The sequence below is a fragment of the Sinocyclocheilus grahami genome, unplaced genomic scaffold (genome assembly GCF_001515645.1).
Source record: "Sinocyclocheilus grahami isolate Dianchi unplaced genomic scaffold, SAMN03320097.WGS_v1.1 scaffold923.1, whole genome shotgun sequence".
Classification (NCBI taxonomy): Eukaryota; Metazoa; Chordata; class Actinopteri; order Cypriniformes; family Cyprinidae; genus Sinocyclocheilus; species Sinocyclocheilus grahami.
This window is the reverse complement of record NW_015506102.1, coordinates 195,746-209,894: the sequence shown is the minus strand read 5'-3', so window position 1 is coordinate 209,894 and position 14,149 is coordinate 195,746. Positions and strand designations below refer to the sequence as shown.

At 31.7% G+C, this 14,149-nt stretch overlaps 1 protein-coding gene across 1 annotated transcript in view; it reads left to right on the top strand.

Moving 5' to 3' along the window:
* Window positions 1-12,439, top strand: part of LOC107564313 (epidermal growth factor-like protein 6) — a 17,643-nt gene extending 5,204 nt beyond the window's left edge. The window contains exons 3-11 of the mRNA XM_016249352.1: window positions 1,283-1,375; window positions 2,056-2,175; window positions 3,500-3,619; window positions 4,765-4,913; window positions 7,888-8,028; window positions 8,770-8,911; window positions 9,003-9,098; window positions 9,924-10,186; window positions 12,061-12,439. Coding sequence (XP_016104838.1) covers window positions 1,283-1,375; window positions 2,056-2,175; window positions 3,500-3,619; window positions 4,765-4,913; window positions 7,888-8,028; window positions 8,770-8,911; window positions 9,003-9,098; window positions 9,924-10,186; window positions 12,061-12,168 — 1,232 coding nt within the window. The 3' untranslated portion in view covers window positions 12,169-12,439. The remainder of the gene's footprint in view (window positions 1-1,282; window positions 1,376-2,055; window positions 2,176-3,499; window positions 3,620-4,764; window positions 4,914-7,887; window positions 8,029-8,769; window positions 8,912-9,002; window positions 9,099-9,923; window positions 10,187-12,060) is intronic.
* Window positions 12,440-14,149: the final 1,710 nt, after the last annotated feature.

Here is a 14,149-nt window from a genome sequence, read left to right as displayed (position 1 = left end):
AGAAAACATTAGTGTTTAGCACTGATCTTCTACTAATAAAGAAGCCAACGCTGTAATACTTTCCCGCAGCCGTTTACTTTGTTTAACAGTTCTGTTTAATAATTTTATTGCAGAAACAGTAAACTAATAAAATGATGATAATTTAAAAAAAAAGCCAAATACCAGTCGGTATATCGGCCAAACACTAATTATTGTTTTCCTTTTATTGCTTATCGATGATTTCAAAGATAATAGAGATTAACTCAAAGACACACATTTTGAATTTGTGAGGTCTGTAAGTCAAGTCACATTTATTTCTATAGCGCTTTATACAAAGTGTTTCAAAGCAGCTTCACATTAGTAAACAGGAGATTGACAGTGATAATGGTGTAAAACTAATTCAATTTCAGCTGCAACGTAGCTCTATAGAAGACAATATTGTCATTATTCAGATCAATTCAATGTTGATTCAATTCAGTTCAATAACAGTGTCGATGCTGCAAAATGCTTTATCAGTTATGAAACGATTTCGATTTTAGAAGACAATAGTGTCATTATTCAGTTCAAGTTTTGTTCTCATCTGACAGTGATAAAGCAGTTGAATCGATAAAATTACTGAATATTAATTGTAGCTTTGTAGTACAATTTTTGTAGGCCTGTAGATGAATTACAAATTATGAGAATAAAGTCGTAGTACTGTGAAATTAAAGTCATAATATTTTGATGATGATAATAAAATTACCGGAACAAAGTTTTAGCAATGATAGAATAAAGTCATAGCAAAATGAGATTAAGTCGTAATACTTTGAGAACAAAGTTGTGGATGTGAGAATGAGTTTTGATGATAAAGTTATGTATATATATATTTTTTTAGTAACAAGGATTCAAGTGTATGATGTTAATGTAGTGCCATGTAAAAATAATCACATTTTTGAGACTTTATTTTAATCTCAAATTGTTATGACTTCAATCTCACAATGCTATGGCTTTATTCTCATCATCTTAATTTTGTAACAATTTTTTGTTTATGTGGCACTAAAGTATCATCATACTGTATAAGTGTCCATATGGCGTTTGAGTAGTCGTTCAAAACATGGAAACACTGGATGAATATTCCATCCACAACCTCATATGATATGTTCATTCCTTCTGTGGTTTGGTGCTTTTAAACCACACTGAACTCTGGGAGGAAATCTGGGAGAACAGAAGTTGGCTTTGGTTTCCAGACGTGTGGTTTTGTGAACGGATTTGACCTGAGCGGTTTCCTTTACTAATATATCTCTGCTGTTGAATGTTTTACCAGCTCAGTGTGACCTGGGATGCAAACACGGCGAGTGTGTCGGCCCCAACAAATGCAAGTGCTTCCCCGGATACACCGGAAAGACGTGTAGTCAAGGTTTGTGCCAGTGGTATTATCTAGTGTTTGTTAATATTTTGAATTAGTGTGTTTTTTTGTTTTTTAAATTGTTAAATTTTTAGCAATTTTGTTGTGTGTTTTTGTCATTTTTATTTTTGGTTTATTTATTATTTGTTACATATATATGATTTATTCTATTTTTTTTTATTTGTATTCATCAGTTTTAATTATTTGTTGATTATTTAGTTTTAGTTATTTTATCACTTCAACTTAAAGTTTTTAAAAAGTATTTTTTTAAGTACCGTATTGGCCCGATTATAAGACGACCCCCCCTTTTTCCAGATGTACCTTTTGGAAAAAGGCTTTTAAAAAACAAATCTTGCCTTCAATTATTTTCATATTGCATATTTTTCCTATTTCAATTTTTGTTTTGAAACATCTCCATTGTCAGACATGGACTTATCAGTAATATTTTACAGTAAAAAGGGACTGACGTCCCTGTATCATGGCTGATATTACTATTGATTTATTCATCACATTGACAGCGGAAGGTCATTACAATGTGAGATTGCATGAGGTTTATAGATTTTAGCAAACGTACAGTAGTAGGTCATCCATGCATACAGTAAATTCCCAGACTGCACACAGTGTATATGCTATATACTGCAGAGATAATGATGTTCTGCTCATTAATGATCTCTCTCTGTCTCTGGGGTCAGATCTGAATGAGTGCGGTCTAAAGCCTCGGCCCTGTGAACATCGCTGTATGAACACCTTTGGTAGCTACATGTGCTACTGCTTAAACGGATACATGCTGATGCCTGATGGCTCCTGCACAAGTGAGTGACAGTGTTTCAATATATTCAGATGTTTAAATCAATAGTTCCGCCAAAAAGTATTTACTCCAAAAAACTCTACTCATTCTTATGTTTTCCTAAAAAAACACACAAAAAAAACACAACTCTAGTCAATGTGACCTGAGCTCCATATTCATCAAACAATAACTTTGTGTTTTCATTTTTGGATGAATTCTTCCTTTAATATGTTGTACTTTCTTTAAGAGTGAATTGTTATCAAAAACACTGTAAAAACTAAACTTTGAGGCAACCAGCCTCAGGACAATAAAGTTGTTCTGTGTTTTCAGCAGACATAATAAAAAAAAGTTCCATAAACTCAAAAGTAATTATAATTTATACTTGTACAAGTTCAATAAACTACAATTTTGAAGTAAATAGAGTATTAATATTGCATATTATTGATGTAAACATTTCTTCTTTTGGGAGACTTTTCTGCTAAACAATTTACGTTTTCTTTACGTGTATCAGTTAGTTTATATTTATTCGTTTATATCAATTGTGAGAAAAGCTTTTTTCCTCCACAAAATAAAAATAAAAACATCTAAATGCAACGTTAATCTCAAAATTGTGACGTTACAAATTTATTTCTCACAGTTTATATTTTTCATTTCTTAATAAAAAGTCACAATTGAATTGTTAGATATAACAAATGTTGTCATCTTAATAATTAAAGTTGGTCTGTGCTTTAAGCAAACATTGAAATAAGTTTCATTAACTTAGTAAGCCTAATTTATGCATGTAGATATAATAAAGTAAGTTCTTATAGTGGATCCAAGTTCAATAAGATAACATTCAGACGTTAAATGGGTATTAATATTGCATATTATTAATGCAAATCTGATGTAACTCCTCTAAATAGTTTGTTTGCTTAATTTGTGTATCAATTAGTTGCACAACTCAAAAGGTGATATTATTTCTATGCACCAAAACAAGTATATACAATTTATTGAATAAAAACGGATGAAATTAGTTTAGACACTAATCACCCGAATGATGACTGAAAAACATTAGCGCTAAAATGTCTAATTCTGATTAACAAGTATTTGCATGTGATATGTCCGCATGCTTTAACAAAAAACACATGTTTCAAGTGCAATGGATTATGGGTGATCAAAGCTGCCCATTAGTTTGGCATAACAAGTGTTTAATAATTTCAGATGCTCACACTAAATGACCTAAACGTTGACTTTATTTAACATTTTATGTAGGCTAATGTCAACTTTTGTACATTAGTTAATTCAATCAGCCTTTAAATCTGAGTTTGTCTTGTATTAAAGTGAAGGTTTGTGGATGTGTTTGACTGCAGACTCGAGGACGTGTTCTCTGGCTCACTGTCAGTACGGCTGTGAGGAGGTGCAGGGTGAGGTCCGCTGTCTCTGTCCGTCTCCTGGCCTGCAGCTGGGATCTGATGGGAAGACCTGTGTGGGTGAGAACAGCCCAATGACACCCGCTCTTTTTTTATTTGTTTGTTTTCTATGACTGCTCCAAAAATCTGCTTCATTTCTTTTTCAAGTACAAGTAAATTCCCAAATCAAGATAATTGAGAAGCAAAATTATATAAAAGGTTAAGTCTTGTTTTCTGAAAAAATGTATCAACATTAAGTGAGGTTATGCTAAAACAAGAAAAACCATCTGGTTTTCATTTGATTTAAATATATTTTTATGACCCTATTGGCAAATTTTTTTTAAGTTTATGCTTAAACAGAAAAGAAAAATAATGTTTTTTTTTCTCTCTGAATTAAGTTTAATTTTCTGATCCCATTGGCAGATATTTTTTCTTTAAAAACGTCTCGGGTTACTTATGTAACCATGGTTCCCTGAGTAGGGAACGAGACACTGCGTCCTCTAGGGGTCGCTATGGGGAACGCCTCGTCGTGACTTGTATCTGAAGCATACATTGAAAAAACACCAACTCGTTGGCCGGCGACAGCCATGACGTCACTACCGGTGCGACTACAGTATAAATCGGTGCCGGGAGCTACACATCATTCACTTCTTCGTCTGAAGCTTTAAAGCAAGAAGAAACATGGGGTCAGAAAAATAATCGTGTTTTCCCTTTGAATAAAGTTTATTGTTCTGGCATCAATAGATATTTGTCCCTGTTTTAAGCCAAAAAAAAAAGTATATATATATATTTATTTTTTTTAGAAGACAAGACTTTTAAGATATCTTAAGCCATTTTGCTTCTCAAGTAAATGTTTAGATATTTGTACAGAAAAATAAGACAAAAATACTGGAGAACAAGATCAACATATTAAGTACTGTAAGATAATTCATGAAATAAAATCTTGTCATGGATAAAACATGGAATTTTATATAGTCAAAATTTTGTAGTTTTGTAGTTGTGCTTTGCTCTAAAATATTTAATCAGCTAGAATTTGTTAGTGAATGTATAGTCTATAAATATATATATATATATATATATATTTTTTTATCCTTAGCTAGTAATCAAGAACAGGTGGAGAAATCATGAAAATTCATTGGTCATGAGGTGTGGGAATTTGGATCAATGAAATCAGACAGTCAAGATGCCTGATCAACTCGTGTTGTTTCCCTCATTTTCGTTTTTAGACATTGATGAATGTGCAACTGGGAAAAACCAGTGTCCGTTCAACCGTCAGTGCACCAACACGTTTGGAAGCTACTACTGCAAGTGCCAGACGGGTCACGATCTCAAATACGTCAGTGGAAAGTACGACTGTGTTGGTAAGAAAGAAACAGTGTGACTTGCTTTTGTGATTGACTGAATGCTGTAACAGAGCGAGGCAGTCACATTCTGGGAGCCAAAATTTGTTGAAGTTGTAAATGAAACAACGATTATTGGAGTACATTTTACAAGAAAATACCATTTTCGTCTTTCTACTTCAAAATGTCACAATTCAGTGTGCTGCTTGCCATTTCTTTGTAATTATTTGTGAAGTTTACTAGGAATTTCTGAATTTCTGAGTGAAAAAGTAAATGCTATCATACATTTCTCCAAATCTGATGAAGAAACAAACTCATCCTAATCTCGGATGGCCTGAGGGGGAGAGGATATTCAGCAAATTTAATTTTTTGGGTCAACTATTCCTTTAAACTTAACTGAGATCTCAATAAATCTCCTGAACTATAGCATTTATTAATATTTTAAATGAGCTTTTATTCTTAAAGTGTAATTTTAGTACTTAAACTTTAGTTAGTTGCAAAGGCAAGATTAATATTTTTTCTTCTAATATGAAATGTATTTATTTTTTTATGATTTTATTTTTAAGTTTTATTTCAGTTAATAGTTTTTTTTTCTAACAATAACAACACTAATATTTTAGTACTTCAACCTAAACTTTAGTTCGCTGCAAAGACAGGTTTTATGTTAAGTCTAAAGTTTTTTGATCTAATTTTTTTTTTTTTTTTCAGATTTATATCTGTTATTCTTTTGAATGGTTTTAGCTTTTGCTAACAATAGCAACACTGATGTTTTAGGTCATTTTAGTACTTCAACTTATTTTAGTTATTTTGCAAAGGTTTGCAAAAGTTATGAAATTGACATCTAATATGAAATTGTATCTTTTTTATTTCAATGAACGATTTTAATAGTTTCATTTTAGCAAACAATAACACCACTTATGTTTAGAGCTTTTTCATTTTTTGCTCCAGTATTTTTTATTTTTTTTTACAAAGCCAAGAAAACAAAGCGGATGAGCGGGGTCTGTTTTCAGGGCATGCTGAGACTGAACCACATTCATCTGCTCTGGCGGCTCGAATACGGCCTGTATATGAATATCTACTGTACTACATGTACAGACAGGGAGACTACGAGTACATTTCCCTCTTAATATGTCCCTGTGAGAGGAAGCAGCACTGCATGCGGCTGCAGGAGGAAATAACTGGCGCTGGTGGAATAAGTGCTCATTAAACTCGTCTGATGTGAGCAGATGTGTGAAGTGCGTCTGAACACATCAACATGATCAATCTACATTTCCGTTTTTTTGAATGAGAGTTGTTTTTAGTATGATTGAGATACTATTGATATTTTGGTAACACTTTACAATAAGGTTCATTAGTTAACATTGGTTATCTACTTTAGTTACATTAACTAACATCGACTAATGGAACTTTATTGTAAAGTGTTTCCAAATAGTTTTAATTTTATTTTTATATTTTCCATTTGGTTAACATTTTGGTATTTTTTTAATGTCTATTTAGTTTAATTATTTTTATTTCAGTTTTAGTTTGAGTTATTTTAGTATATCAAGTTAAACTAAATGAAAACGAGAAATGGCAACTAGCTACAATTAAGTATGAGGTTTCCTTTATATATTTATTTATTTGATTTAATTCAACTATAGTAATATTTAACTTTCCATTTTTAATTTTTGTTTAAAAAATGACTAATTTTGCATTTAATTTTTATTTTCCGTTTTAGTTTATTTTAGTACTTCAACCAAACAAAAATGAGAAACTAACTGAAATAAAATAAGTTTTATTTAGTTTGTTTGTTTCCAGATTTTTTTTCTGGTAACATTTATGATTTTTTAAATTTTTATTAATTTTTTTTATTACTTAACAATAATAACCCTGTTTTGAATACAAAAAAATATAGGGCTTCTGCTTTTAAATTTTAAATAAATTAAATTAAATTAAATAACTTTCCTGCAGAGTTTGTATTTATTTATTTATTTATTTTATTTTATTTATTTTTATTTTTTATTTTATTTTATTAAGTTCATATGTAATGTGCAGTTGTCTTTGTGTTTTATGCGCACCGTCTGTGAAAATGACAAATAAATGATCTATTCTATTCTATTCAACTCAAACTCATTGCTCTAAACTGTATAAAACCCATTATATATACAGTGGGTACGGAAAGTATTCAGACCCCCTTAAATTTTTCACTCTTTGTTATATTGCAGCCATTTGCTTTATTTTATTTTATATTTATTTATTTTATTTTATTTTATTTTATTTTATTTTATTTTATTTTATTTTATTTTATTTATTTTTATTTTTATTTTTATTTTTATTTTTTTGTCTTGAGCCGAATGGGTTAGTCTGAGATTCACAAGTCAGAATTAGTTTGTGAACCCAATCTCCTGCGTTCCCATCATATGAATGGAAGTGAATGAAACTCAAGTCTAGTGTGACCGTCCCAAAACACTCGATTTGGTGGCAGAGACAAACTGTTGACTAATGAGAAAACAGCAGTGTCTACTATAGATCTCACACAAGCTGAGTGAAGAGCCGAGGCGCAGAGCCATCAATCACATCAGAGCCATCAGAACCTCTGCGACCCGCAGTGTTATTCTCTTACACTCTGAGAAAAAAACATGTAAATGTTAGATTCAAAACTTTAAACTAATAAGAAAAATTAGACATATTGCCATTTAATAAAATTACTAAAACTGAAATAAAAATAAATTAAAGCTACACTGCATATAAATGTTTAACAGTATAAAAGTTTAATAAAAACTTTATAATACATATTATATATACATAACAAAACGACTAAAACGTAGACTAAAATTAACATTACATGTTAACATCTTGTTTCAAGAGTTTTTCGATTTTTCATGGGAAAATAAGACATTAATAATCATTAAGAATAGGATTTTTGCTGTGCAGTGTTGTTACTGGGAAAGAGCTGGAGCCTTTTATTATCGGCGTCAGAACAGCTGTTTGACAGTCTTTCATCATCAGCTCTCTCTCTCTTTCCATTAGTCTGACTGCGTGTCTGCTCAAATAAACACCACAGAAGAGTCTGAAAGCACAGACAAGTGTCCACTTGCAGGATTCTTCTCGTTTTCTACAGATATTCGCTTTCTAGTAGGGGCTTTCCCTGATTTATCAAGAGAAGCTGATGTATGTATGTATGTACATAGCTAGTCAGAACTGTAAAAAAATAAATAAATAAATAAAAATCCATATAAAAACTGACCTCTTATTTAAATACAATTAAATATTGGTAGTGAATGAATGAATAAATAAATAAATAAATAAAAGTAATTACATTAATATTAGTTTCCTATATTTTTTCAAAATTAAATACTAAAATAGGAAAGTGACTGAAAAAACAGTATTCTAAGAAATCATAAATTAATAAAATAATCTTATTGTCTTTGCATGTATGTAATATTACGATATATTTTTGTGTGTGTGTACATAATTGTTTTTTAATGTTTTTAGTTTTAGTTAATGATAAGCATGCTTTAAATGCGAAAAATGTAGGACTACTGTTTTCAATCAATTTAAAATAACAAATAATGTGTGTGTGTGTGTGTGTGTGTGTGACTTTTCTTTACCTCAAACACTATGTTTAGGATTTGTTCTAAACTTATAGCCCTAATTAGTAAACGTTTGCCATTAATTCATCTTTAAACCACTTAAAGTCAGCATGAAATCATAATTAAGCTCTTTAAATTTAGCTATTGTGCATTATTCATTCAAGAGAGTCATGAAAACATTATTCTAAATAAAGTTAGACTACTCTGCCAGCACTGATATTTCCTTCAGTAAAAGCACATCTATTTCAGGTCAGTTTTCTGTTGTGAGCGCTGCTGGAACAGCATTTGGATCAGGCATGCTTTTATTCTGTCTGTTCAGGTTTGGCAGAGACTGAAGGCAAATGTTGGAACTGCTCTTTATGATCTGTGTGTTTTTCCGTTTGTAGTTCCAGATGATTTTGTGCCTGTTTACGGTCCAGAATCAGAGCCGAAGGAGATCCAGGCAGCGCCGCTGAAGGAAAGTAAGCAAACTCTTCAGATTATAGCTAAACGCTTTTGTCTTTCCAGCATTCAGATGATCTGATGAAGTGCTGTCTGTGTTTATTTGAGCAGGATTCCTGACGGACTGTGACTTTGATCGTGGTGCGTGTGAATGGGTGCAGGATAATGAAGACGATCTGGACTGGACCATCAAATATCATGAAAACGGTACAGACTCACTAATAAATGTGTCCACTGGGGAAATGAACAGAAGTCACAGTTCCCCCTCGAGTCAGGGTTTGAATATCAAAAACGTTTTCCATATTTCTCAAAACACATATTAATTGACCTCAAATAAAATAAAATGTGAAATAAAATAAAAACTAATAAAGTAACTACAATAATATTTTGTATATGTAATCACTTTAATCAATATAATAAAAAAATCAATAAATTATTCCTATATATATAGTAATTGTTTAATTAGTGTATATATATATAAACATAATAGTAATTTAACAATTAAAGTAATGTTTGTATATACATATACAGTACATACAAAGATATTAATATTTATTTAACATTTTTAACATTTATTTAATTTATAAATAAGCTGTTATTTTAGTTACTTTAAGATTAAAATGTTGCTACATATTAAATACTAAAAGTACTCTAATTTAAATAATTTTCACATATATGTTTAATAGTACTTATAGTAAGTATATTACTTTATATATTACATAGTACTATAATAATATAACTGTAATAGTATAATAATATTAAACAATTAATATATTTGATATTAATAATTATTTACAGTTATGTTGTTCATTTTGTGTCATTTGTCACTAATATTGGATTTTTAATAAACATATACACATATTTTTTGTAGACACGTAAGTATTGCATAACATTTCCTTGTGGTTTGTTGTTGGTTATATTAACTTTATTTTTTCTTAACAATATTTATATTGTGTTACGGTCTAAAAGCATGCTCAAAAAATGGCAATAAATTCATAAATCTTGATTGTGGCTCTTTCTCTGGTTCTTCAGGACGGGAATATTACTTGGCCCTCGACGGTCCTGTGGGGAACAGGAGGGAGCAGGCGAGGATGAAGCTGCTGCTGGATGATTACATGCGTCAGAGCAGCTTCTGTCTGAAATTTGATTATCGCATTCAGGGGCAGAACATGGGCGTCTTACGCGTGATGCTGGACAACAGCGCCGTCGCCGTCTGGGAGAAACGAAACCCTCACAAGCACAGCTGGCAGTCAGAGAAGATCACCATTAACTGGACAGAAAACACCCCAGACGCCGTGAGTTACAGTTATCCAGCCTGACCTCTGAGATTTACAAACTGTGAAGCGAATACATTGTTTTCTAAAAGTTCTTTGATGATATGATATGATATATAACACTTTATTGTCAGACGAGTCTGAAATTGATCTTGCATGACAGTATCTGTGTTTACAACAATCAACATCCTTTAAACAACAACATGCACGTCATCCACAAACAAACAAAACACAATAGCCATTACACTCCCTTAAACATTACATTATGCCTTACCCTCCTACTACACTTCTACAACTACACCATGTTCATTTTTGATTAAGTGTCTTATTCAGCTCCAGGATCGCCTGATGCACAAAAGAGTGTTTCAGCCTAACTTTGTTTAATCTTGGGACTCTGTACCTCCGGCTTGATGGTAATAATTCAAACTCATTATGCAGAACATGATTAGGATCAGAAACTATCTTGTTAGCCAGTCCTAGCAAATTATTATAGTAAGCTAAATCATAGAGCTTCTCAAGGGGCTGACCTACAATCCTTGAGCAAATTTTTAATTGATTGAACAGCTTTGTTTTTAGCATAACAGACAGACTCCTATACCAAATGGAGTTGCAGTATTGCAGTACACTCATTATCACAGACATAAAGAACAGCAGAAGAATCTGCTTTCTTACTCTGAATGACCTAAGATGACGAAGAAAGTAGATTCTCTGCTTTGTTCTTTTACAGAGAGCATCAGTATGATCTTTCCATGATAACATTTCGTCAATCATCACTCCTAAATACTTGTATGTTTTAACCTACAAGTATTTAGGAGTGATGATTGACGATATGCTACAGTTATCCAGCCTGACCTCTGAGATTTACAAACTGTGAAGCAAATACATTGTTTTCTAAAAGTTGTTTAAACTGCAGTGTGTAATATTTGAGCCCCTGTGCTGTGATCTTCCTCAGTGTTGTTGTCTTGTTTTCTAGTACAAATAAATAAACATTTTTAAATCAAGAAAAATACATTTATTTGAGATGCAAGATACATTTACTTACTTCTTGTTTTCTGAATAATCTGTCAAAATTAAGTCAGTTTATGCTTAAAACAAGAATGTTTTCTGTTTGAATTTTTTTAACCACATTGGCAGATATTTTTTCTTGTTTAAAGCATAAAATATTTTTTTGTCAGGAAACAAGATTTAATATCTTAAGCCATTTTTGCATCTCAATTTTCTTGTACTAGAAAACAAAAATATTGAGTTTATTTTTTTTGCACTAGCAGCACCAAACATAAATTGATAAATATAAACTGTATAAAGTAATAGTAAACGAATTATATATTTGTGTGTGTACAGAAAATTATTTTATTTATTTGTATTATTTTATTTATTTATAAATTATTTTATTTATTTTTAATTATACTGTTATTATGAAGTAATAATTAATAATATAGTTGTACGTAATATTAATAATATTTAAGATTCATTTTTTTTATTCTATTGCGATTTTAATCACTTTAATATTTAAATGTTTTTAATAAGTATCTGTCTGTATATATTTACATAGGTATTATTTAAATATTATAACTACACTTAAAAAAAAAAAACATTATCCATTAATTTCATGGACATTTCCATTAACCCTAAAACACAATGCAGTGCAAAATTCAAAATGCAGGTAAAAAAAATCGATACAGAAAATTCCTTCATTTCAATACGGTACATTGTGCTGTATTTTTACATACTAGAGTGTAGAAATACAGACTTTTTCGAACAGGTTACAAACAATACAAGAACAAAAAAATCACATTGAATTCACTGAATGGTGAAAAGAGTCTAATTGTTTTGTCACTTTAATGTTCTCCAGCTTATTATCTTTATTAATGTAAACGGTGTGCCTGTTTCTTCAGATCATCTTTGAGGCCGAGCGTGGGAAGTCAGTAAGCGGAGAGATCGGTCTGGATCACGTGGCTCTGATCTCTGGACCCTGTTTGGATGATAAAACCGTCATCTTTTAGCGGCGCCACAAAGGTCATCATTTAATTTGTGACTTTTTTAACCATCACAACAACAACAACAACAACAAAAGACAGATTTAGCTGTTGCTCAGCTTTCAGAATAAGCAGGTACAAACCTGCATGAAAATAAGGAGAATTTCATTTATTGAGTGTCATTGGTTTTATGTTTTCTGATTGTAGGTAGATATCAGTCACTATTTGTATGATTATATAAACACTGCAACATTATAATGGCTGTACATTTTGCTTTACATTAAAATATTTTAAGAGATTTTTACACTTCTGTCATAGAATTTTTTATTAATACTTCATTTCAAATCAAACCATCTCTGCCAAGACTCATTGTCAAGATGACAGCATCTCGATAATTTTCTCTTTAAAGATAAAGATATTTAGCAATGACGTATAAACCTTAAGATCTTCTGTAGATCAGCTCTGAGCTTGATAAATAAATGTCTTCCCATAATACTGGTTAGACGCTATATTGAATTTAAAAGCTGCGAGGGATAGATTCACATATTGATGGGAGAATAAACCTTTCCGAAGCTTTGAATCAACTGCTTTCGAAGCGAAGCGCTCAAGTCTACACGCTGGTGATGCCTGCTGGTCAAAACTGAGTAAATGCAATGCAAACTCTGGCCAAAACATGCATAAAACAACTTTTACAGACACATTGCAAATGTTTTATTTAAAGTATAATAAATGCACTTAACAAATCCTCAAATACTATTAAATATGATGAAGTGTCTGTATAACGCGTTCTTTTATATTCTTTTGCAGGGCTTGTTATGTTTGCTTGTCTAAGAGACTTTTAACTATTACCCTTCCTTATAATTACACAAATGTCTCATTAAAAATGTCAGCAAATGTATCAAACTGAACTGAGATCGGGTAAAAAGCATAGACACTGGTTCAACGGTTCGCCAAACTGTGAGTCATGAGATCATTGTCCCTCATCAGTGAACCACTGAAATTTCGAAAGAGTTGTGGAGTAAGGAAGGGTTGTTTACTGAAATCACGTGACTTTGGACCAATGGTCCGAAATAATGATTTGCAAAGGTTTCCAAGTTTCACGAAGCAGTGCTTCGAAAGTGCTTCATCAGTTTACAATGGCACGCACTGTATAAAGGTCCCAGATCACATCATTTTCACTACTCACAACTTTCAAAACTGCTGTATGGAGTTTTTGTCTACGGTTTTTGTCTTTCGTCAGCTGAACAAGCTGTTTTGTACAGCTAGAAGCGGATGACACCGGAAGTTAGACGCATTAAATTGACTAATGGCACCCGCTCTTACGGGGAAAAATAAGCCTAATTTTCATTCCAGTCAAAAATTTAATATGCTGCTACCCTGACATAGTTGCATACTGTCGCTTGTAATATTGTACTTTTTCTAGAGTTTCTTTGTACATGTGTTTTTAAATAATATGAATGGAAAAATCAGAAGGAAGAAGTATATGCACTCATAATATTCAAAGGACAGACAATGGTCGCCACCTACTGGTGTTATAATGTAACTTACCCAGATGGCACACGTACGTCTGCAAGATGTCTGTTAAAGATCGCTTCATCTGGAAAGCCTCTGCAGTGTACAAACATCTGATAGACGCCTTTAAGATGTCAGTTTTACATTCATTCTAAATCATAAACATCTTAAAGACATCTTCTAAACGTCTATTTGACATCTGATAGGAAATAGTCCTATAGACGTATTGCAGATGAACAAATAATCTAAAAAATACATCTTGCAGATGTAAATGCAGATGTCAAATAGACATCTCTGTGATGTACGTCAGGGTACATGAACATCCGAATCAGCGATTCACAAGCAGATGTAGCAGTGGGAATCACACGACACGGAGCTTCGTCATTAATGCAATGCTTCATTTAAGCTTCTCAGATTCTTCTCATTTTATTGTTTAACATGAAAATATACTGTGTTTAGAGACAGTAAACTGCATGTGTGATAATGTCTAATTATC